Source organism: Prunus mume, linkage group LG6, assembly GCF_029339155.1.
Source record: "Prunus mume cultivar Tortuosa linkage group LG6, ASM2933915v1, whole genome shotgun sequence".
Taxonomy (NCBI): Eukaryota; Viridiplantae; Streptophyta; class Magnoliopsida; order Rosales; family Rosaceae; genus Prunus; species Prunus mume.
This window is the reverse complement of record NC_142703.1, coordinates 18,333,164-18,358,807: the sequence shown is the minus strand read 5'-3', so window position 1 is coordinate 18,358,807 and position 25,644 is coordinate 18,333,164. Positions and strand designations below refer to the sequence as shown.

The window sequence follows — 25,644 nt, the reverse complement described above, 5'->3', positions numbered from 1 at the left end:
TTGCACTTGCATGTAGCGATGATTAATTATAAACATGGTCATGGAGGTGCCACTCTCATTCTTTCCCATCACACCCTTGTGCCAATAGCATACGATAAGAGCACTTCCAACAATGGGAATCTTGCCATGGCAATGGGGACTAGGGCTGACACTATTCATGAGAATAGTATTTGCCTTTGCAAAAAGTAAGTTGCACTTCCAGCAGTTTATGGAAATGGGGTACTATTCAATTTTTTATTTTTTTCACAAATTTGTTTACCTAAACAATTAATTTGGACAATATTTTCGGATGAGATTTTATGATAAAATATTCGGATAATAGTTTCTTTGATAGAGAAAAATTAAACTTGAAAGTGAAAAAATTATTGAGTAGAAAGTGAATTTGTTGTTAAAAGTGAAGAGTATGGATTGGTATTTATAGAAAAAAATTCAGTATTTTGTGGGGTTTTTTTTAAAATTTTACAATTTTTTTTCATAATTTTTTACCTTGAAAAATTCCAGGCATTGGATTGGATGAAAAATCGGAAATCGGAAGGACTGTTGCTCCACGTGGCGTGAAAGAAATTTTTTGAATTGTGCTTGCTAACGTCACGCCAGTCGGCTCGCCCGGGCTATCCAGGCTCGTGGACCCCACCTGCCGAGCCAGCCTTTGTTCTTGAAACTTGCATTTGGGCTCTTGCTCCCCCAGCCCGAGCCCTAGGGGGCTGCTGGAAGTGGCCTAAGAGAAGGGAACATAGATGTTTTATTTTAACTTGAAATTAAGTTTTTATTCTTTATATTCTTTATTTTTTTTAAAGGAATTAATTTTTTAATAATTTATGGACTGAATTTTCCCTCAATAAATAACATTAGGTTAAATAAATTTGACAAAGATTGAGAATTATCCTTTAATTGCTTCAAATTGAAACCACATGGGTAAAAATGACCAAATTAAAACCACAGGGACATTAGTGGTAAAAGAGATAAACTACAAGGACCAAAAATAACATTTTGTCAAATTAAAATGTTAGATAGTGGCATTTATTATTGTATTATTGGGCTTTCTTTTTGTTGATAAATTTGTTTTGGATTTGTGAAGAAATCGTCAAGATTTATCCACATATTGAAAAAGCACTTTTTTTTTTCTTTCAAAAGAATTTATTTTTAGCAAAAAATTGGACTTGATGGACTAGCACCTTAGCGTTTAGTTTGGTAGCTCACCATAAACTGAATTGGAATCGAGTCCAAAGCACTCTTTATGACTCTCACCTCTCTATATATAATTTATAAATCCCAACATTTATAAGTGAACAAAATAACTGTAAGAAAATTAGTTTAATTTAATTGAAATAGTCTAGTTCAAGCCGAGCCATCAAACGAGGCCTAAATTTGTACCCAAAGATATGGAATATATCAAGCTAGAATGGGCCTATTTATGAAAAGCCCACATTTTTGTTCATCAACCTTAACTTTTCATCTAAACATTATATTTTTATAGAAAAAAATAGATATTTTTAATTAAGGTCCCCAGTTGGGTGTGGTGGGTTTGGGGGGGTTAAAAATGAACTATCCTTAGGTACTAGGCCAACTGAGCTTTTTCAAAGGGTATTTTTGGATTTCAAAGAAACGTTTCCCATTGTAGACTCTAGACTGCACTTAACCAAAAATACTAGAATATCATCACATGGCAAAATTAATAATGGACCCATTTTTTGGTTGATAAAATACGAGTCAATATCTCGTTATTTCAGCCCACATCTCAACTTTATCTCGACCATGACACAGCCTTACGATATTTTCTTAAGTTAAGCTCAACTGGTGGTTGGTGACCTCAAGATGTCAGTTCAATTATACGCAAAATGCTTCATCCCTAAATTATCAGGATAATTTATGTGACCCAAAGACAGAAAATCACCATCCTGCAAATAGCATTGTCAAAATTGCCATACTTCAGATTTGTTACAAGTCAGGATTCATTGATCTGTGTACATAGATATTTCTCTGACTAGTCTGACTCTTTCTAAGAACTGAAAACAAAAGCTGCCTGTTCTAAGGAATCAAAAAGCAACCCTGAAGGAGAAGTTCAATATGGAAACTGTGCAGTAACTGGTAAACCACTAATGCTGAGCAACCTGCCTGGAATGCTTTCGGAAATCCCAAAATCTAAGGAAACATATATGAACAGACAAGAGACTGTATGTCAACCAAACTATAGTGAGACAACTTTCCCTACTCTGTACGTCAGCCCAATGCTGATGGCAGGACCTACCTGAAATAATAGAAATAAATAGTTAGGACATGCTAACAGAAAGATTTAGGTCTTGCAAGTTGCAACTCAAAGATGACAAGAAGATGTACAAGAGTACAAACCTTTTGTAAAGAACCTTTATATCTTCCCTGAACACTGGACTTTCGAGGAAGAGATCACCACATTCATTCACATCAATGGTCTCCACTCCAAAATCCCGATAACCACAATACTCATTCCAGTCAAACCACATTTTGGCAATTAGTTCTTTCTGGAAGCAAGTGCTATGATCTTCCTCTTCAGGGGAACTAGCAGCTACCAATCTATACACAAACACTTTCTTCTTTTGACCTGGTCTAAATGCACGGCCAATTGCTTGCCGGCTCACTGAGGGATTAAGATGGACATCCAAAAGTATGACTCGAGATGCCCCTACCAGAGATATACCCTCTCCACATGCCTTAATTGAGCCAAAGAAGACCTTAGCAGTAGAGGAATTGTTAAATTGATCCATGGACCATTCCCGTTGCTCGGAGCTTGACTCACCTGAGATCATAAACATTTCTCTCCCAGGACTCCAACCCTTCACTTTGGCTACTAATCTCTCCAAAAATTTCAATGGTAGGAGGTACTGACTGAACACCAAAAGTTTCTCACCAGCTGACTCACATAAGTTCAGTAGATTAAGGAAGAATCTTGCCTTGACTCCATCTTTCACATCCATTTTGTCCAAGAGCTCATCCACTTTATCATCTGGATCAGTGGGTTTCCAAGAGAAGGAGTACAATTTTGGGTGCAGATAAACAGCACTCCCAACAGAACTTTGCTTGAACTTCCTTGCAAACTTCTTCAGTTTCTCAGTCTCATGCTTCTGCCTGGGGGTGAGATTTAGTAGCACAGTGAAATCAACAAGTCCAGGAAGTTCATCCAGGGAATCTCCTCTATAATAATGAAGCACCTTACTAGTCATCTCACGCAACTCATGTATGACAGTCACTTTCCTCCTGAAATCATTATCCTTCTGTAGGGTATGTTCCACTAGTTCATAGAAAGCTGATTCACTACCAGCTTTGAACTGCTTCCTTACACCCGATATATGAACTCTACTCATGATGCGCTTAATGATGGGTCGTGAAGTTTCTGACCTTAAAAATTTAGGACGAACAAGATTCAAAAGATTGAATACTTCGTTGACATGATTTTGAAAAATGGTTCCAGAAAGTACAACTTTCCTAGGTGTCTGTAATTTGGTAAGGGATTGGAACACATCAGTGTTATCATTTCTTGGAGTGTGCCCCTCATCCAGAATCAGAATTGAAGGTGCCTTTAGCAATATCTCCTGGCACATAGCTGATATCTTGCTAGTTTCTCGATCGCAAACAATAGAGGAGAACTGCTTGTACCCTAAGAAAAGGATACTTTTCTGCTCCACCCACTGTTTCAACACCTCCAGCTGCTGTGATCGATTGTCTGCTTTGGATTCATAGAAATCATATAATGGAATATCCTCTACTTGCCAAATTTTAAACTCCTTTTTCCATGTATCCAAGATTCCTTTAGGAAGCACAATAAGCGGTCTAGCATTTGGATACTTGGCTAGAAAACTTTGCATGAAACTAATTATCATAAATGTTTTACCAGAACCTGGAGCATGGGCCAAGATGCAACCCCCAGGATTATCACCCACCAAGTTACTAACAAGAAAATTGAAACCCTCCACTTGATGAGGTTTCATTTGCTTCATATGTCTTGGGTGGGCAGAGATTTCAGTTATTATCAAACCATCCTCTGAAAATTTAACTCCACTTATCTCAGCTGGCTCTCTGTCTTTGGCATTCCGAGAATCAGGCATGTAAGTTCTTGTACTCCTTTTGACCTGAGATAATAAAAGAAAATTATTATAATATGCATCTTATTTTCCAGAATAAGGTATTTAGCTACAAATAAATTCTAATAAGTTTAAGTAGATCCATCTATTGATGACATTTATTCCATAACAATGAGGCAAATATAGAAACTGGAATTCAAGGCATAGTTAAAAAGCTAAACCAGGTGATCAGTAAGGCGGTAACAAAAATATTAATTTCCAATATGCAATAAATTTTATGGATTAAAATACTAGTACCAATTTAATTATCTACTATTTCTGTGTACTTATTCTCAGAAAATTATCTCCTATTCCTATAACCCTGCTTATCTCATTTTCACTCAGCTGATCCTGAGCCTGGGCAAAAGAGTAATGGGGTGGGTTTAGAATCAAATTATTATCAAATCCAATGAGCGCAGTCCTTCAGAGATACAAGTTGGGTGTTTCTATCAAGCAGATTATATTGGACTTCCCAGTAGTGAGAAGCCAACCCTTGCTTTCCCTTTTTTTTTTTTGGTGAGCATGAGGGATTGAGCAGGAAAGTTAACATATATGCAACAGAACCAATGGATATCAGGTTTTAAACGATAAAGCAGACCCAACCCATATGAACTGATACAATCAACCAGGACCTATTAGTTTGGGTCGAATCCATTGGATGGATCAGTCCAAGAAAGGTACAGTACGTCTCCATGTTGAAAACAGTACTTCCTACATCCTCGGCTGATAAAGCGCAAAATTCAGCCAAATTCACATATTTTGACCATACAAACAGGCATTAACCTATTCGACCCAAAAAAAAGAAAAAGGCATTAACCTAGAGACATCATTCATAAAGAACCAGAATAGCAGGATGAAACTGCACGTTCCCTAGGATAAGTTTCAGCTATCACTAACTCTTCAACCTCATGGTTGTAAGACCACAGCTTGGAATGATCATGCTCCATCCATTCAAAAGGAATAAATAGAAAATAATCAATGTGTTATATGAGTTATAGCTAGACAGTAGTCCTTCAAATTACCATGACCACCTCTTATGGAAACAACAGATCCTCTGTTCACCAAAAAAGACGATCAGGATTATATTACTTAGGTCCTATTTCACTCTAGATTGTAGAACCTGAAGACTTCCTCTCCCTAAATACATTGGTACAACAATCTAGCAAGATTTTGCATTAAAAAAAAAGTGAATTTCAAATTGAGCTGGTATAAAACGTAGTTACCCTAGCTACAGGATGGCCAAATTAGCTGCTGGATCGGGTAGCCGAGGGACCTGCTCTATTAGGAGCAGGTTTGGGTAAGAACAATCAGGTGTGGGGATTTTTAAAAAACTTAATGACAAGGCAAGGCGGGTATGTAAAGAAAAGGAGAGTAATAGATCATCAAGGCTCCAGTCATTTATAGGACTCAAAGGAGAGTCATAGAATAGAAAAGGCCTTAATTTTCAGTATACAATTGATAATGTAAAGAAAATAGAAAAATAAAATCTTTAAATATGCTTTATAAGGTAAACAATTGATGTGATTACATCCTTGGATTTAAATGAGAAATTGGAGGGAGAGAAGCACTTAGATCCTCCAGCTATTGCATGCATGTTTTCACTATCTCTTTACCGTTTTCCTTTTTCTTGTTTTGTGCAAGAGTTTAAAAAGATTTGTTAATGTGGTGGATTGGTGCATCGGTTTGGGTCATCTATATGGGTAATGCCCATTGAATATAATCGGGTATGGGTTTGTTGGTACCCGCCCTGCAGATCATTCTCATACAAAGGGCCGCTTTATCCTACTTGCATGGTGCATAAGCTCACATGATAGAGTTTCAGAAATCGTCATAAGAGACAAAGCTGATTCAAGGGATGATAAAATTTTGTTTTCCTATTGGTTTAGTTCTAGTATCTAAGGCCCTATATCACCGATACCTACAGGCCACTGAATATTCAAGGAGAATCAAACCGCACACATATATGTAGCGATTTTCTAGAAGCAACTTAGAAAGCTGATAATATGATGATATTATAGATGCTCAAGGGAAAGCCATACCTTGTTAAACTGAAACTCAAATATGGTCTCAATTCCTCTGTCAATAACCCCACAAATGCGGCAAACATATCCAAGATCATCCTTTAAGACAAAAGAATGATCACAGTCACAGTCCTCCCCACCGTCACTCATCCCTTCAGATGAAGGGTCCACAACAACATCCTATCAGAATCAGTATAAAGTCAATGTAAGATACTTATTAACATGGTGAATGGAACTCTGGAAAGAAATCAAGCATTTTAGTACAAAAAATTCATAATCCTCAAGCTTATACCAGTCATTTGACATTGAGACACACTTTCCACATCAGATTGAATAAGAAGAACAAACTTAGAAAAATGTAACATTTACTGGAAGGTTTGGTTTTTTCTGTCATTTTCCCTCTAATATGGTTAGGGAAAACCTATCATGTTAAATTTTAATCATCTCTGGGTCTGTTCAGGTGATGAGACATCTCTTTAAATGGGAAAAATGAAAAAGTTTTAAAGTTTTATGAAGCATCAGTGGGCTATATTTGCACAAACAATCATTTCCTACAGATCAAAGATGGAAGTTGTTACTTTCAGCTCCGTCAAAGCAAAGAGAGCTGGCACAATCTGCACCAACTGTAGGCCAAGCAAACATGTCTTTCCACTTTGGAAGACCATAAAATATATACACACGCAGAGTAAAGAGACAAGATAACATAGTAAAGAATGTATATCAATGATACCTTGTTAGATTCTAATGCCATTGACATTTCATTCCAAATATCTCCCAACCCATCATCTTCTTCAGTATCAGTCTGGTGATTGTCATCATCTTCTACACCAACATAAACTCCGGGGTCATTCTTAATTTCGGTCTCTCCTGGAACTTTGTTCTCAACAAAGTCCCTTACCTGAACATGGTCCAGCCAATCATTTGACAGATAGGATAAAAAGTGAGAAGAGAACAATGAGACAGCCTCCTGTCAGAGTATTGCACAAATAAAATCATCTCATAAGGCATACATACCACTAACTGTTCAGATGGTTGTCCCAAGAAAACCTCCTGGAAAGAATAGGATGGTTCTGGCAAGACAACCTCTTTGAAAGGATAAGGAGGTCTTGGATGTTCACTTTGTTCCTCATCTGAATCAATAATTACAACAGGCAATAATGCTGCTGGAGCATTATTTTCAACAGAGTCATCCTCCAAATCAATGACATTATTTTGGGCCAATGGACTAGCCTGTTGATTTGCAGATTTAGGAGCCCTTTTACCCTGCCTTTTCTCCTCCAAGGATAGATTTGACAGTGCAGGATATTTTTCAAAATAAGGGCTCAGAGTTTGCCTCTTTCGAGCAAGAATTGCCTCTATGTCCTTTGTAACACTTCCATATTTGCCACAGTCTATCCTCTCCAGCAAGTCTGGTATGGCAAATGGATCACTGTAATCAACAACTTCTGAAGTAGACTTAGGCTTTTTATGTACAGCTTCATCATGGTTACTTGGAGAGAAGTCCATGCTATCATAATCATTTGTATCAAAACATACTTTCATCCTCTTATACCCCTTGGAATACAAACCTGAGCTCAAATGAAAGGTGCCATACAAATAGACAAAAAAGAAATGAGGAACTTGCGTAAAGTAAGAAAAAGAAGTAGGCTAATTCCAGAAACTTATGAGTTCAGAAAACCATATAGCCAAGCAATGGTGGATCCAGCAAGGGACAGTGAAGCCAATTGCCCCCACTTGCACTTTCTACACCCATGAACTTGCACATCAATTTGATGATTTCTTGGTGATTTGTTTGAGTGTGTGGGGGCAACATGTTCGAAAAAATGCCTCACAGGAGGGGATAGGGCAGGCCTAGATTGCAGGCAACAAATTCAGTTGCTCAAAACGGGTTGTTATGAGTAGTCACTTAAAAGAAAAAGCAAAGAAATTTAGCTAACAGCCAAAACTACACAAGACCTGATCAGTATGAGCTCTAATTTCCCAAACCTCAAATTTTGTTCTAGTCTCTTATACCACCGACTCATCTGCTAGGGGTTGTATACATTGAGAAAAATGATTTGACTGTATTAATAATGATGTTCTAATTAGGACTCATAATATTGCATTTTCTCTACTAATGAAAGTATTTATAATCATATATTTAGACTATGTAACCGGAAAAAAAAGAGTGAGTGCAAGATGACGCTAGTGGGGAACTTCAGTGCATACTACAACTCCCCCATGGTAGAATAGAAGCAGCCCCCACACTGTTTGGTAAACTGCAACAGGCAACTCTGAGAAGCAGCACGAGTTTTGTAAGTTTTTTTGTTTTTATTGTAGGAGAGAAGCCACACAAAGTGGTTTGCTTCCAAAGGCTGTTGCACTTCTGATTGTGCCCACCTCATCCCAAATAAAAATAAAAAGTTCTTCACAGCTTCTCAACACTAGCTTCTCAAACGCCACAGACTATTGAATCAGCTCAAAATAACCAAATAATCTCTACTATTTTCATCGTTAATCCATTTCTTACCCTCTAAGTCCCCTTCTCCATCTCAAATGATCTTTAATGCATGAACAATTTTGTTAAGCAAAACATGAATTCCACAACTTCTAATTCTTCTACTCATGGGTTCTTGACTACCCTCAACCCTGCATTTCTCTCAGATGCCATAAAAAAATACAATTCAAGAAGCAGAGGCTTACCATCGTAAGATGTTTTAATAGGCGTTAGATCAAGTGGTGACTCCATGGCTCATCAAAATCCAAGCAAACACTGAACATAAGCAACCCAACAAAAAAATCAATTTCGACAAAAAAAAAATCAATCATTTTAATCAATTAAAAAAAAAACCAACTAGTAAAATCACCATTTTTGTGTGAGAAATTGATGATAATAAGTAAAAAAAAAACCTTCAAACTGGCAATTCAGAAATGAAAAGGCACTCGCATTTGGGTTTTTGAGTCTCAGAAGAACACTCTCGCTCTCTCTTGCTCTCATACAGTGTGTGTAGGAGCGTCCGTACAGCTTCTCCTCCAGGTGTTGTTTCTGTGTAAAAGCGTAACAGACGCACAGCGTCAGCGAGGAAAGCAAAGCATTGCAGAGCAGAGAGGAGCTTTCGTGTATGAGACTTAGACCGTGTGAGAGTGCGATTTCATGACGTGGCAGGAGCTGATTGGTTGGAGAAGATGTGTGTGGTGGTGCAAACGTCGTTGCCAATAAGAAATTAAAAAAAGTTAGAAAATATATATTAATCGCGTCACGCTTGGAATCTAGGCGCTTTTGGTCCCGCGAGGATTGGGGATGTTTGGAAACATGGAATTATAGCTCCCGAGCCGGAGTAGGACTTGTGATGACTCGAATCCGGTGTTTGGTATGCGTTGAAAATGAAATGGAATGGGAAACATGATATTGTTGCAATTTTGGAAAAATTGATTATCAATTTGGGGTGTGCTCAATCCAAAGTTGCTTTGAGGCAACATATTTAAGTTGAACTCAAAAGTATCTACTTTATTTCTTTTATTTTTTAAAAAAATTTCTTTGTGAGCATAGATGTAGAGAACCGGAGGGGCGCTCTATTAGTGGTGAGGTTCCCGCTCCTACTTGTAGTTGAGTGGGTAAGGCTACTCAATTAGTCCGATAATCATACTCCTATGTTTAGAGAAGCTTGCCTAATCTTCTAAGCTATTACATGGTTTATTTTGTACTTGTTTGTTTCCTCCTTATCAATAAAATAATGTCACTTTTCATAAAAAAAAAATATTTAAAAAAAATTAGTGTGATGATAACATTACGAATTCATTCAAGTTATGCACACGTACAACCAAATTGTGAACCCCAAAATCAATTACGTGCAAAAATTATTATGTGTGACAACATTGTCATCTACCATAGTAATTTTTTCCAATTGTAAAACTAGCAGAATAGTTGTAGCCTTTTACTAGTAATGAAAGAGGATGCATTTTACAAGTGGTGGCTTGAATATGTTCCTTATAAATAGGACCATAGATAGAGTGATCATCTTGTATGACACTATGAATGTGAGACAATATAACACTACATAGGGCTTCATATGAGTCTTTTTTTTTCTCACTAAGCAACAAAGTAAGATATCAAACCTTTGTTTACTAAAAATAAATAATAAATGGTCAATGGGGTATAGCTCAGTTGGTTGAGCTCTTCCACCTCAACCATATGGGCAGAGGTTTGAAAGCCCTAGACACCGAATGAATATTTGTGTAAATACGTATCACTTTAATATAAGTATATAGTTTAGGTCATTATAAAAAAAATCCTAAACCCTAAAACAAAGGGCCAACAAAGTTTTGCAATTTTTTTCCCATACCAAAAATTGAGCACATTACTTTACACACTGTTGACCCTAAACCCAAATTATTTGGTAGATGTAGTACCATTACTAATCAATTAACCCTTTGGTACCCTCTATTAGTAAACATGCCCTAAGAGGGTGTACACTTAATTTTGTGACAAGCCCCTTGGCACATCCTCACGCATGTGCCAATTGGTTTTCTTTTTTCCTTTTTTATTTTACTTTTATAATTAAGAAAAGATAACATGGGTAGTTATGTTCTATAAAAGTAGAACTATTATCTGATTTGTTTTTAATTCTAATTTGTTTTAATATGAAAAAATATGAATTTACCATATTATCATAATTTAATTAATAATTTAATTCTTAATATTTGAATTAATTAAAGGTATTTTTGATATTTTGAAAGTTTTATCATTCTCTGCTTTTTGCTTTGGATGAACAAAATCGACCATTTTTCTTTAGGCATTGCAAAGTAGGCAAATAAGAGTCAAAATCCCCTAACCCAGGGAGGGAGAGGGAGACTCAAAAAAAGTCTCGGACTTTACAAACTCCGCTCACAAACACCACCTCTCTCTCACTTCTCAGACCCTTCATCTCTCACAAAGGACAGAGCAAAAAGGAGAGAGGGAGTGTTTTTGGGTGTGAAAATTTTCACTTTTTGCCGTTTTTGGCGCCCTCAAGTCTCAACCTTCCTTCCTCGAACCCTCCTCCCACGACCACAACCCACCATTCCAAGATTCTCCCCACGTCCTCTGTTCGATTCCCCGCAAACCCATCTAAACTCTAAGTCCACCCATCTCGTTCTCTCTCTCTCTCTTTCTCTCTATGGTATTTGACAAATTGCTTGCTTGCTTGCTCTGCTATTAACTCCAATTCACTGTTTCAGTATCCTCTCTCGTCTCTTCAGCTTCTTCTTCTTCAATTCTCATGGCTTCCCTGAAACACTTGCCTGCTGTAAAGGTACTGTTGAGGACCCAACAAAGTTTCAACTGAAACCCTAATCCAACTGTCAAAGTTTCTCCCCGCTCGAATTTGAGTGGGATTTTGAACTTTTTTCGGGTTATTTTTTTTTAAAAAAAGTTTATGGGTTATTTTTTGTAGGGCGCGAAAGTGCTCATGGTCGGGGCAGGTGGTATTGGCTGCGAGCTCCTTAAGACTCTCGCTCTCTCTGGCTTCCAAGACATTCATATTGTGAGCTTTCTCTTCCTGAATCTTTTTTCTTGTTAGTTTTAATTGATGGGTTTATGCTAGTTTCTTATTTTTGTAGGTGGTTTACGAAGGTTTTATTTCTAGGGATTTTGTGTTCCCCATCTCATATGTTTGTTGATTGAAATTTATGTGTTTGTTTTGGAGACTTATTTTAGGAAAATACTTCTTTTGGTACCAAAATATAGTTCAATTTTCTGCAGATGTATTTTCTTTAAACAAAATTTACTTCTCTATACATGATGGCCATGTACAATTTAGAGTGAAATAGTGATCAAATGATGGCTTACTATTGTTTTATTCATTCATTTATATCATAACCATAATACTAATCATCATCGCCATCATAACCATAGTAAACAAGTACAAGTGAATTAAGATATTATTGGAGGAATCTAGGATCTGGCCAATAAGAAATAATTGGATTAAATTATTGCAATTTTTTGCATTTCTACTTTCATCGCTGTCCATTTTTTATTGCTTCCTATGTTCTATGGTGGGGATCCTACCATATTTTCTAAACGTTAAAACTAGAAGAGAACTACATATTTTAACACTACTGATTAGGTATGTCCAATTTAGAAAAGCATGAACCAGCCAAAAATTTCCAATTTAGAAAAGCATGAACTATAAGTCAAAATTTTATGAGATGGTGGGTTTGGATTTGGAAGTACAGTATATTTTTAACCACTTCGAATAGATCCCTGTATTATTAAGTTGACAAGTTATAGCCTGCAAATTGTAATAGTCCAAATTCTTTTTCTTGATTTTGTGTTTAGGGAAGTATGAGCAGGTTTATTTTGTTGCTCTTGGTAATTATTCATTTCTGATAATGTTAAATTGCAGATTGACATGGACACTATAGAAGTCAGTAACCTCAACAGACAATTCCTCTTTCGACAATCACATGTTGGGCAATCCAAGGCTAAAGTAGGTGTATTTACTACATACTTTTTTTTGTCTATTTGAATAGCTGTGCTTTCTGTAAGATTTTTTCATCGGATATTTTCAACAGGTTGCTCGGGAAGCTGTCTTAAAATTTAGGCCTCACATAAGCATTACTCCATACCATGCAAATGTTAAGGATTCTGACTTCAACGTGGACTTCTTTAAGCAATTTAATGTTGTATTGAATGGACTTGACAACTTAGATGCGAGGCGACATGTGAATCGCCTATGCTTGGCAGCTGACGTTCCCTTGATTGAAAGTGGGACAACTGGGTTCCTTGGACAGGTGAGTTATTGCTTTAGAGTTGTTTGGCAAGTAACTGTTTATTTTTAATTGAACTAGGTTTATACATTCATTGATGCATCCAATAACGTCTTGTTTGTACGTCTGTTATGTTTTTGGTTTGTTTTATGGTGTGTGGGTGGGTGTGTCTTGTGTCTGAGTTCACATCAACTAAGTATAACTGCAACTGGTTTGATGATTAGAGATGTGAATTTTCTGACATGTTGAGCTTTGATCTAGAAGGTTCTCTATAGCAGTTGCAGAATGGGTTTCACTATGGAATGCCTTCATCAGAGTTCATGCATAGAAACTATTTGTTTTCTGTCTAAGCATCATGTGCTTCATTGGATAACTACATGAGCGAAGGATCCTTTTGTATTATTTTATGATAGCCTATGTCATCTCAATGTTACATTAATCATCAACTGTGTCACTATCATCAGCATCATCATCATCAACTTTACCCTTGTTCTGCTAATACGGGGTCAGCCACATAAATTATTGTCTTCCATAAGTTTCAATTATGGGAAATATTTCCTTCTGAATTATAATGTCAGTCATGTGTTTCCTGCATAATGTTAAATATTTTCAGGAGTCTTTTCTTTGTGTGTAGTTAGATGTAGCTTTGGAGTGAAATATTTCATGTACGATGTATTTTAAGTTTGTAGATTTTTAGTTTTTTGAGTGACACTTGGTGGAATTAATGCGTCAGTGTGTTTGACCAGCATGTTCAAATGGTTTGGCATCATGGTGATTACTCTATCTGTGGGCATTTGTTTTGTAAAATGCATCATTGCAGGTAACTCTGTGTGTGATGATACTCCTCCCCTTCTTACTTATTTGTTGAAACTTTGAAAGCAGGTGACTGTACATGTGAAGGGAAGAACAGAGTGCTATGAATGCCAACCAAAACCTGCTCCTAAAACTTATCCTGTCTGTACCATTACCAGTACTCCATCAAAGGTATTGTTGAAAGATTAGTTATGTTTTTTTGTTTTTGTTTTTGTTTTTGGTTCTTCATAGTTATTTACTTATATCCTGTGAATTAAAATGTCTAATTCTAACACGGAAGATTCAATAATCGGAAAGAGAAAAAAGAGAGTAAATGAAGATGAAAAAATCAATGGGGAACGGGTACCCAAGGAACCAAGAAACCATGGGAATCATTAATAGTAAATAGACTTGAACTGCTTTTCCTTTTTTCTTTTCCAGAAATTACCATTAGTAGGACTACCACTTCTGCTACACTGCAATTAATATGTAATTGGTTAAAGCTATCTGGAAATTTAATGACGTTTTTGGCATAAAAATGTTATTGAGAGTTGCACTTTAAAAAATTTTGATTGTATGTTTTCTGCTAGTTTGCATGGAACAAACTATGAGTTGGAGAATGGTCATTTTCCATGAGACTTTCAGTGGTAAAACATCATTGTTCACGACAACCCCTGCTCCATGGTCTTAGGTATAGGCTTTGATTTTATTATTTGAATTTTGCAGTTTGTTCACTGTATTGTATGGGCGAAAGAACTTCTCTTCGCAAAATTGTTTGGGGACAAGAATCAGGCAAATGATTTGAATGTCCGCTCTAGTGATGGTGCTAGCTCATCAAAGCAGGCAGAAGATGTATTTGAACATAGAAAAGATGAAGACATTGAGCAGTATGGAAGGAGAATATATGATCATGTATTTGGTTATAACATTGAGGTAGCTTTGTCTAATGAGGAGACTTGGAAGAACCGCAACAGACCAAAGCCTATATACAGTAGTGAATTCATGCCTAATGATCTCAGTCAACAGAATGGAAGTATGGAAAAAAATGGTGCAGCCAATGATATATCTTCAGTATCTGCCATGGCATCTCTAGGAATGAAGAATCCACAGGATGTATGGAGCCTTAAGGAAAATTCCAGAGTCTTTCTTGAGGCTTTGAAATTATTTTTCCTGAAAAGGGAAAAGGTTAGTGTGAACTCTCTGCATTTAAATAAAGCCCTTGCAGGGTCATTTATTTTCCATATGTCAAGACCGAACTCTAATTTCTTTTCCTTTTTTTGTATTTTTTATTGTCTTTTGGGTCCGGCGGGGCATTGGTTGGCAGGAGATTGGAAATCTGACTTTTGATAAAGATGATCAGCTAGCAGTGGAATTTGTTACTGCTGCTGCCAATATAAGGGCCGCTTCTTTTGGAATCCCATTGCATAGCCTTTTTGAAGCTAAAGGCATTGCTGGTAATATTGTACATGCTGTTGCGACAACGAATGCTATTATTGCTGGGTTGATTGTCATTGAGGCAATCAAGGTGCTGCAAAATGATACAAAGAATTATAGGTGTGCAATTGACCTTCCTTCTAATTAAATAATGTCTTCCTTTTCTTTTTCTTTTTATTCCCATAAAAATGTTTTCGCATGTAGTCTTTTTCTATCTGAATTCTAGCATTTCAAAATGGTGCAGAGAAAATGCTTTTGCTTGTGGTTTTGTGATTTTCAAAAATATTATTTTACTGACTTCTGGTATCCGCACATAAACACACCCGCACACTTACACGCATACTCATACACCCAAATGCACTCTCAACACCCTTATTTTTTATGATTGGCATCAATGAGCTAAAGCTATGATCATATATATATCTTTAGGGAAGAAAACATCCTAGCTGCTCATGAACCTGAAAAAAAAAAAAGGATTGTGACATGGTATTAACTTGCTGGAATTGCTCTATTTGCACTGATTGGCTTGCATATAGTGCTAATAGGAGGGGTCCTACTTTCTATTCACTTGCGATTTCGATTTGTTTGGGTGACGTGATACTAGGGAAAATTGAAACGTAAAACTAATGGTGAACAATATGTCAGACATGATGGTAATTCAGCAAGTCTCTGTTGTAAAATCTACTGGCTCTACTTTTTTATGTGACTTGTATGTTCTACACTGATACTTTTTTTTGGGGTAAAATTCTACTCTGATCTGAATGGCTATGTAGGATGACTTATTGTCTGGAACATCCAACAAGAAAAATGTTGCTCATGCCAGTGGAACCATTTGAGCCTAACCGGTCTTGCTATGTCTGTTCGGAGGTATATTCAATGATCTCTTCTAAATTCCATCTTTGTGGGGATCTTTTTGCTGACATTTAAAGTATAATTGTGACGCTAATGCAATATGATTGCAAGCAGACACCATTATCTCTAGAGATCAATACTCATCGTGCTAAGTTGCGGGACTTCGTAGAAAAGATAGTTAAAGCCACGCTTGGGATGAGCTTGCCACTCATTATGCATGGGTCAGCCCTTCTTTATGAAGTTGGTGATGACCTGGATGAAGAAATGGTTGCAAATTATGCAGCAAACCTTGATAAGGTAATTCTTTTCCTCTGTTTCAAGATGACTTGCTAATTTGTTTTCACCTGATATATGTCTCTTGTTTATGTGGGTTAATGTTTTTCACGTAGGTGCTGTCTGAGCTTCCTACTCCAGTTACCAGTGGAACCATGCTGACAATTGAGGATCTTCAGCAAGAACTATCATGCCAGATCAATATTAAGCACAGGTTCTTCTTTATCCAGTTTATGTATATGACATTAAGATTGCTTCTTAGCATCTATTAGTTATACAACGTTATGGATGGCTTGAGCATCTGGTTTTGCTAGTTTTCCTGTTGTGGGTTGCAGAAATCTTCACGTAGCTGTAGAAGTTGAAATCTTTTTTATGATAGAATAAGCAATCAGAAACTTTATTAGTTGAAATTAATGCCCTTCATCCTGCAATTTTCCCCCTATGTTTGGCTCCCCCACCCCCTCCGAACCCAACCAAGTTGCTTGTCTATTGATGTTATATGAAGCAGTTTCCTCATTCTAGTTGCTGATTTGTCCCCTCTTTGTCTTCTTTTCTTATGGGATTGGGGAGTTGGTGTTATTTTATCTGTTTTTATCATGTAAGCTACATAATTTATATATGTAAGTTTGATTTCTCACAGAGAGGAATTTGATGAGGAGAAGGAGCCCGATGGAATGGTTCTCTCTGGGTGGACTCAAGCTCCCTCAGTGGTAAAGGATGACAATGAGTCTATTGCAAATGCTGGAAGCACATCAAATGAGCCTTCAGTGGAGGCTGAAAAGAATGATGAGATTGAAATTCCTCCTGAAAAGAAAAGAAGGCTGTCCGAGGTTTCCGAGGCGGTCGATCCAGATTTATCAAGTGTTGATGGCGATACAAGAAATCCTGATAAGTTGCAAGTTCTTGATGATGATGATGAGCTTATGATATTTGATAATTGGGATTCGGTCCCCAACAAGAAGAAAAGAATGCAATAATTCTTCCTTGGATTCCATGTGGAGGCCTCAGTCCTAATTTTGTACCACTAGTGAGAAGCATTGATTCTTTTGGCGGGCTCATAATTGCTATTTATTAGGTAGAGCTGGTACAAATTAAAATGGTCGTTTGGTCCCCCTTTTTTTTTTTTGGGTGCAAGTGTAATGTGTATTCTTCCTAACTTAGTTGACACAGTTTTAGCAGTGTAACATGAAGAGAGCCATAACTTAGGAACGGACCTGAAATGACATCAGTGACCAAACAAGTGCCCCTGAATTTCAAAGCTTCTTTATGGCCATTTTGAAATTAGCTTTAACACAGAGTTCTCTCTATTTATATGGACTCATATGCATCTGGAAAATTTGCAGGATCGAGTTCTGATAACCAGCAAAATACTTTAGCTCTTATTTGCTTTAGTTAAATGAAAGTAAAACCAATTATACCGATTAAGAATGATGGATTGATCTGCAATACAGGGCCTGTAATTTGATGGCCAGTTTTTATTCGCACTGGCATTTGATCTCACATGCAAACAAGTGTTATGGATCTACACCTCTTTGTGGGGACAGACTTCATGTGCCAATATAGGCCCTGGATGCTAACGACCCATCAATTACTGTTCTTTCTTTTTTCTTTTGTTACAGGGTTACGTTGAAGAAAGGTCTAAAAATCGATAATTTTGAAAATATCGGTGGTCCAAAAATACGGAAATTTTGATGGAAATATCGGCAAATTATCGATATTGATAAAAATTGAATAAAAATCACGAAAATTGTAAGAAAAACTTAGAATTTTTTATTGAAATTTTGGAGGTTGTTTATTTAGTTAATTATCTATTACTTTATCACAAAAAAGAAGAAGAAAGAAATGCATTGCATAATGAGTTTAACTGATTTAAGTTGATTATATAGCGATTTGACAAACACTGTGAGTGTAGAAAATATGTAACTGATTTATAATGATTTACTTTTACACTTTGTACAGTGCATGGTAATATACATGAGTGACTTTGTAGGCCATTGCAAGCATTCTCGAACTCTCTGTTGGTTGCGAAACCTGCTAACGATAAAATCGACAGTTTGAATGATGTATGAAATTGAACAAATTTTTTTTTGGTGGCTTTGATTTTGTTAATGGGTATGAAACTTAGATGTTTGGTACGAATACTATTACTAAATTAGGAAATTTCATTGCTGTATTCTTTATTTTAGATATTTAGTTATATACCAATTCTTAGCACTAATGATATAAATAAATTATACTCCATTTAATTTCTATAAACAAATCCAAAAAATGATAGCTTGCTTTGTTGAATTTAATATTGATTATTAAATTACTTTGATGACATGTTGAGTGTTTTGAGTTTTTAATATGAGGTTTTGGGTTTGGGCTTGTTTTAAGAAATCGATGATAGTTTTGTAATTTATAGAAAGTTCGAAGCCTCTTTGTTATGTCATAAATGAGTTTTGGGTGTTTCTAAAGTCAATTTCATATAAATTTTTTTTTATAAGTTGGGCCCCTATATTGGCATAATAGTAAATCCCTCTTTTTAGATATCATCTTTTTTAGTTTATGCTTTTGGATGATTTTAAATTCAGCTTTGATATTGGGTTTCTGAGACTGAAGGTATCCTTTGTAGAATTCTTTATTCATTCCTAATAAAAATTTGTAAAATTTCGACCAAACCTATACCAATTAAACAAAAGAAAAATCCAGAACAATTAGCCAAAACGAAAAACCATAACCACCTGATCAACAAGTGGTGGACGGTGCTAGGAGTCCGACGACAGTGGCAACACCTCGGCAACATGTGGGGATTTGGGGGTTGGGGAGGTTGGGGGTTAGGGTTTGACGAGGTTAGGTTGAGAGAATCAGGGATTTTAGGGACTTTTAGGGGGAAATGCGGGCTTCTTGTTGGGCTAGGGGTGAGAATAAAAACTTTTGTATTTTATTTTTATAAAGACAAACGAAGGAAGTTTGGTTGCCCACCAAGCTTCCAAGGGGTCGCATGCAGAGTCAGATTTCTGGCCTCCATGGGCAATGGTGGATCTATGAATTTTTTAAAGAAGGCGCAATGTTAAAAAGGTTAAAAGGTTAAAAAATGCAACCAAATAGCTTTACAATTTAAACAATACTAATGTTATTCATAATTAAAATAAATAAGAGTTTTATGTCAAAGACTAATTGCCCATAGTCTATTTTGTATATCAATTAATATGCACAAAATTCATTTTACACAATTATTTACCAAAATTCATATCAAATACGAACATAATGCATGCCAATTACACAATTAGTCTACCAAAATTCACATGAAATCATCCATTAATCTAACCAAAATCAATACCAATTAATCTAACCCAAATTACATATAATTTGGAGGTCACGAGATAAAAGTGCATGTGATTACGAGTTCGGGGTAATTTTTGGTGAATTTTTTGGAGTACAAATGCATTTTTAATGAATTTTAAAGTTGATCTAGTTAAAATTTGACACATGACATCTTGATAGTGGACCATATTAGAAAGAAATTAAAGCTAAAAAGCACGAGATTCTAACTACAAACAAGTCCAATCATCTTCTTCTTCGACTTTGGTTTGCAACTTTAGTGAATTTTTTTCAAAATCTTCTCAAATTTATAACTTTGGTTGTGGATGTCCAATTAATGAACCATTTTCTCCTGCATGATCATAAGATTGATCCCAACAATGGAAGGTAAATATTCAAGGTCTCACACAACAGCAACAGAACAACCTCTTTAAGGCTTTTAATTGAACACTTGGTGGGCACAAGCAGAGGGGCAAATTTCGGTATCTTCAATGCATTTTCCAATGAAGAGAGATGCATATGTACCTCCTTGCTCTTCTAATTGTCCGCCACTGTCTATGGGGTCACATGTCTCCTTTTATCCCTTTGTTAATCCGCCACTCACAATTATTGGCCTTGGCTAGAGATGACTAACCGAAATTGATTAGCGGAAAAGATAGTTAACCGGATTTTGTGATAGAAAGGATGACCAGCCAGATTTAGTCCCCGAAGTGGGACAATTGGGCTGTTGTAATGGCCGTTTCTGTAATTTTCATGTGTTTTAGATGCATTATTAAAATGTAGTAATGCGTGATAGCCACCTCAATAATTAATAAAAAAATTATTGAGCCAAAAAAAGCTCCCTTGATCCCCAAAAGAATGAGTATTAAGTTTCAGTTTTCTCCAACATCTCACCATACTTGTTCTTAGCAAAATAAACAAATACAGAATATTTAAAAAAAGGATGTTTGTAATCGAGTATAGATAGTACATCTAACCTATTGGTTTATACTAGAATTTTCTTTGACACTGTAATGGGAGTTTATCAAAGAAGGATCTTGCCTCTATCGTTAATCAAACTTATGTTCCTTCCTTTCTGTTAGTTAGACATAACATAATCATGCTATAGAATAAACAAGTATCTTGTGACACTTTTTTTTAATAAAAAAATTAAAGAAACATTTGTTGCTAAACGAGCCCTTAAAATTTTGTTTTAAATTTATTTAAAATATGGTAAAGCTTTTTACCCGTAGTGGTAAAATATTTATTCCCAAAATATGAGTCATTTAGATATTTGAATTGTCTTATTTCATCACATGGATTACACCAAAACCAAAATAATAATAATAATAATAATAATAATAATAATAATAATAACAAAAAATAAAATCTAATACATGTACGTTTAATCACTTAAATTATTTACACAATTTGGGAGAAAAGAAAGCTCTCTCTTCCTTGCTCTCCCGTAGCTAGATCCTCCAAAAACCACAAAATTCCTAAGAATGGAATTCGAAGTCGACATCTTTTGAGATTTGGGAAAGCAGCAAAATATTGCAAAAAAGAATACGTTATTGTGCTTTTCCATAATTTTTTTTTCAGTTAGATTTATATATTCACACACCAACGCAAGGTGCAGCACATTGGGTGGTGCTAGAAACTCTTCGACATGGATAAGGAGGGTAGGTCGGAACCGGAAAGTTCTTCCTCTCCGAATGTTTCTTCCTCTTCTTAGCATCGGGATGTTCCGGTTTCTTAAGATCTTCCACACTTCTAACGTCGTCCATGCACGTAAATGATCTTGATTTGCCGGAGTAGTACCTTGACAACCCAGATCTCCTGCTGAGAAAACAAACATGTACCCGTTGCATTCAATTATTCACACAATATAAACAGTAGCACTATTGTCACATCTATTCCTAATATTCTCAACAAAATTTTTAAAACCTAACTACAAAATCTATGCACGTCTAGTGCATTGCGTTCGACATTAATAATTTGCATTCGCAAATATCCGTCGAGAAACCCGAAAGATTATAGAAAATGCAAAATCAAAGAAAGGAAAGAAAGAGAGCCAGAGAATAAACAAAATTTGTGTTCTTACTTTTGTGGAAGACTTGTTCTAAGTGTACCCATGTCAAAGGCTCTCATGTTATCACCTTCCATGATATCCAAACAAGAGAAAATAGAGAAATATGAGATGGTGAAGAAAAGGTTGGAATTGTTTATGAGGCTTTAGGAGGAGCAATTGTCGTTTTATTTATATATATATATATGTATGTGTATATATGAGAAAAGAATTGTGGGATGTGTATGGAGGTCACGTATGTATAAATGGCAGAGGGGATAGGAGTCACACGTCATGGGGATTGGAGTTGGGGAATGCAACTTTTGTTGTGGGTTCGATAAAAGTGGATTGGTTTGGAGCCTCTCAAAGCTGCTCACACCGTGTTTGGTTTAGGATTTTCATGCCTACTTCACCACATCCTTGTCTACATTCCCTCTTGTTCATTGGCCTTGGCTACCCTACCCTTATTTCTTCTTCTTCTTCTTCTTCTTCTTCTTTTTATTTATTATTATTTTTAAAAAATATTTAATTTTTTAATTTTTTAATTTTTAATTTTGTTATGATATATGAGGATCTTTTACTTTATCTTAAAATGTAAAGCACCACTTGATTCATGTGTAAAGGAAAAAAATTATCATGGCACGGGTGCAATGCATCATTCTCTTTATCTCACTCATTATTAACTAATCAAATAGAGAGTGAGATTTAAAAAACAAAGAAAGAAAGGGAAATGCAGTTTTTCTCTTGAATTATCACGCTAGTTGCACTTCCCCACCACCTCCTTTCTCGATTTTATTTTTTCAGCCAATTTAGCGCTCAAACTTCTACTCCTCTCCGAATTGAAAACTATAAACCACAAGGTAACAATCCAAACAGGTGTTGCAGAAACAGAAGAACAGGAAATCATCAATGGTTTATTTATTTATTTAGAAATATCATAAGAGCAACCACAGAGGTGTATTTTCGGGGGTGTAAAGCCACTTTTACATCCCCTTTACACTTCCAAGGGGTGTAAATACGTTTTTTGCTATAATGGGAAACGATGTAAATCCAAAGATGCATATTCGATTTATTTGTGATAATTCTTTTTTGTGTGTTTTTTTTTGTATGTTTTAACTTTTTAAAATTAATTTTGTGTGTGTTAGATTTATTTTATTTTTCCAAATAAATGGACCTAAAAAAATTTAAATTTGGAGATCATATGATTTTACCTACAAACTAACATAAAAATATCTATGTAGAAATATGGGCCATTGGAAGTGCAATGCAAATTGCATGAAATCTAGGCCTTCCATTTTGAATTCCAATCATTCTCTTTCTTTTTTTCTCTTGTGGGTCCCGCTTGCAAAAGATGTAAAAAAAGATGCAAATGTGCATCTAATTTTACATCTCCATGGTGGGGGTGTATTTTTATAACCATTTACATCTTCCCATTGGAAATAATTCCAGTGACAAAGTGTGTATATTTAACATACACCCTCTTTATACACCCTTCCATTGTGGATGCTCTAATGGAGTGAAGTGTCTCTTTCCAACTTGTGCAACGCATGATGTGTACATCAAGCATTTGCTACCTGGCCATGGGAAAAACCCTCATGTTCGGATCCTTAAAGAATAGGCCTCACCCAACCTCTAAGGCCCAACAAGGCTAGGCCTAAGTTTGTGAACAATTTTGACCCAAACTTCAACAACGAGGAGTTTAGAGTGACAAACAAATATGTTTAAGTCCATTAATTTTCTCATATTTGTTGATGGTAGTATTGAACCCCTCAAATAAACTCTTCACTATGAGTACGTATGTGCCAATAATCTTTAAAAACCTCGATGCATTGCTACCTTGTCCAACTAAAATCATGCCTGATGCAGCAAATCATACTCGGTCCTCTTACTCCAATGTTTTTAATTTTTAATTTTTTTAAATAATAAACACATTAACTTAATTCTCTCATTCTCTCTACAATATAATCAGTCGTTTTTCAATTATTATTTTTCTCTATTTTGGTCTCCTCAACTACGTTGCTCTCCAATCAACACCACATACGCCCATTATTAATCTTTAATAATTGTATACATCAATCTATTCATTTTTTTTTTGGGTCAAAGGCAATAGCATTTAATTGATGCATAAGGATTAAATAAGTATAAAAACCGGATTCTAACCTAAGGGATTAGGCGAGTTCCTCTATACCCGATGAGCATTTTGTCATCAGACGTGAACCAACAAGTTTGAAAAATCTATCAAATGAACACTCAATCTTGCAATGGACCCTACCTACATAACGTGAAAGAAATACAAAAATATGGAAGTTCCCAGTTCCCATTGCGGTACCAACCAAATTCAACTGCAATCGCGTTCAAGCGGAGCTACCAAACGAGTGCCAGGAAACATTGACCATAAATGATCTGAGTAACTAACAAAACGCGAGTAGCTCAACCTAATACCTACTCCCATTCAATACTCATACGACAACACAATAGTAAAAACGACGGATAAAAATGGGGACCCCGCTTTGACAGCTTTGGAGTTGTTAGTTGGCTTGGTTGCTGCATGCACTTTATTCCCTCTCACTCATCTACCACAAAAACAAAACCAGCAGAAAATCTCCTTCCATTGGCGATCGATTGGTTTTGGTGGCATCCATGACGACGTCGTCTAGTTCGAATTCCCAACCCGCCGCATCTGCATGGGCTTCTCTTCCGTGGAAGACCCGCCTGTCGATATCGGTTCTGTCAAAACTAACGGACCATGCTCGCCGCGCTGACGGCACCATCAACCGCCGTCTCCTCAGCTTCATCGACTTCAAGTCCTCAGCCACCCCTACTGCTCCAGTCAAAGGCGTCACCACCTCTGACGTCACTGTGGACCCCACTCGCCAGCTCTGGTTCCGTCTCTTCGTCCCCGATATGACGTCGTCTCCCTCCTCCTCCTCCTTCCTGCCCGTCGTCGTTTTCTTCCACGGTGGTGGCTTCAGCTACCTCAGCCCGGCCTCATTCGCGTACGACATCGTTGCCCGGAAATTCGCCCGCAAAATCCCCGCCGTCGTCGTCTCCATCAACTACCGCCTCTGCCCCGAGCACCGCTACCCTTCCCAATACGACGACGGATTCGACGTCCTCACCTTCCTCGACCAAAACGACGACGTACTCCCCAAAAACGCAGACAGATCCCGGTGCTTCTTAGCCGGGGACAGCGCCGGAGCCAACGTGGCCCACCACGTGGCGGTTCGGGCCGCTCGCGAGAAGGACAGGTTTCGGGTAGTGAAACCGGTTGGGTTGATCTCGATACAACCATTTTTCGGAGGAGAGGGCCGGGTCGAGTCGGAGATCCGACTCCACGGAGCGCCTCTGGTGTCGATAACCCGAACCGACTGGATTTGGAAGGCGTTTTTGCCGGACGGGTCGAATCGGGACCACGAAGCTGCGAACGTGACTGGGCCCAACGCGGTGGACATATCGGGTCTGGATTATCCGAGCACGCTTGTGTTCGTCGGGGGATTCGACCCGCTGCTGGACTGGCAGAAGAGGTACTATCAGTGGTTGAAGAAATCCGGGAAAGAGGCTAAGCTAATCGAGTATCCAAACAGTGTCCATGCCTTCTATGTGTTTCCGGAATTGCCAGAATCCAACCAGCTCCTTTCCCAAGTCAAAGATTTTGTTGCTTCTGTGTGAATTAGTACTTACTTTTTAAGGCAATATTGTAGCGATACTTCTCAAATAAGACTCAACTTTACTTTTCGTCTTTTATATCGCAAAATTGTTACAGTAATGTTTTAATTAGATCTTATGTTGCATTATTAGTCCTTCTGTCAACTGAGTTAAATTTTCTGTCAAAATTAAGGGCAAATTGAGAAATTCATGTAATCAAGCTGATGTTGTCACCGACCATCAAGCCATGGTCTGTAAATTCCTAAACCCAAAACTCATAAAGAGGAAGAAGAAGAAATCCCTAAACCCAAAAATCCAAAATAAGTTAGTTGTAAATTCCTAATTAAGCTAACCCAACAAACATCATCATTTTCACGGGATTCTTCTTCAATTGATTCTTCCTACAGAACCCGCCCAAAGTAGAAAAAGAAGAATCTGAGAAAAAGAGTTCTCAAAA

The 25,644-nt window shown here is 36.9% G+C and overlaps 4 protein-coding genes across 7 annotated transcripts; 2 read left to right on the top strand and 2 right to left on the bottom strand.

Moving 5' to 3' along the window:
* Positions 1-1,881: 1,881 nt before the first annotated feature.
* On the bottom strand, positions 1,882-9,163 carry LOC103335758 (protein CHROMATIN REMODELING 35-like). 3 transcript variants are annotated; one of them, XM_089054368.1, is made up of 7 exons: positions 9,005-9,163; positions 8,798-8,867; positions 7,130-7,683; positions 6,846-7,013; positions 6,134-6,295; positions 2,350-4,103; positions 1,882-2,248 (listed from the first exon to the last, which is right to left on the bottom strand). In XM_089054368.1, the coding sequence occupies exons 2-7, from the start codon at positions 8,841-8,843 to the stop codon at positions 2,245-2,247; spliced, it is 2,688 nt and encodes an 895-aa protein (XP_088910494.1). In that variant the 5' UTR covers positions 8,844-8,867; positions 9,005-9,163; the 3' UTR covers positions 1,882-2,244. The 3 variants fall into 3 exon arrangements, with proteins under 3 accessions (XP_088910494.1, XP_088910495.1, XP_088910496.1); XM_089054369.1 differs by having other exon boundaries at positions 9,042-9,154; XM_089054370.1 differs by having other exon boundaries at positions 7,130-7,966; positions 9,005-9,146.
* A 1,764-nt stretch (positions 9,164-10,927) lies between these two features.
* SAE2 (SUMO-activating enzyme 2) lies at positions 10,928-17,483 on the top strand. The gene is made up of 11 exons (XM_008238729.2): positions 10,928-11,385; positions 11,527-11,616; positions 12,478-12,561; positions 12,647-12,865; positions 13,724-13,825; positions 14,360-14,818; positions 14,958-15,187; positions 15,841-15,934; positions 16,034-16,216; positions 16,309-16,406; positions 16,833-17,483. The coding sequence occupies exons 1-11, from the start codon at positions 11,353-11,355 to the stop codon at positions 17,167-17,169; spliced, it is 1,929 nt and encodes a 642-aa protein (XP_008236951.2). The 5' UTR covers positions 10,928-11,352; the 3' UTR covers positions 17,170-17,483.
* A 3,332-nt stretch (positions 17,484-20,815) lies between these two features.
* Positions 20,816-21,707, bottom strand: LOC103335701 (protein OXIDATIVE STRESS 3 LIKE 3). 2 transcript variants are annotated; one of them, XM_008238727.3, is made up of 2 exons: positions 21,579-21,707; positions 20,816-21,316 (listed from the first exon to the last, which is right to left on the bottom strand). In XM_008238727.3, the coding sequence occupies exons 1-2, from the start codon at positions 21,638-21,640 to the stop codon at positions 21,091-21,093; spliced, it is 288 nt and encodes a 95-aa protein (XP_008236949.1). In that variant the 5' UTR covers positions 21,641-21,707; the 3' UTR covers positions 20,816-21,090. The 2 variants fall into 2 exon arrangements, with proteins under 2 accessions (XP_008236949.1, XP_008236950.1); XM_008238728.3 differs by having other exon boundaries at positions 20,816-21,313.
* Positions 21,708-23,982: 2,275 nt separating this feature from the next.
* On the top strand, positions 23,983-25,286 carry CXE18 (carboxyesterase 18). Its single transcript, XM_008238726.3, has one exon. The coding sequence runs from the start codon at positions 24,183-24,185 to the stop codon at positions 25,209-25,211; it is 1,029 nt and encodes a 342-aa protein (XP_008236948.2). The 5' UTR covers positions 23,983-24,182; the 3' UTR covers positions 25,212-25,286.
* The last annotated feature ends 358 nt before the right edge of the window (positions 25,287-25,644 follow it).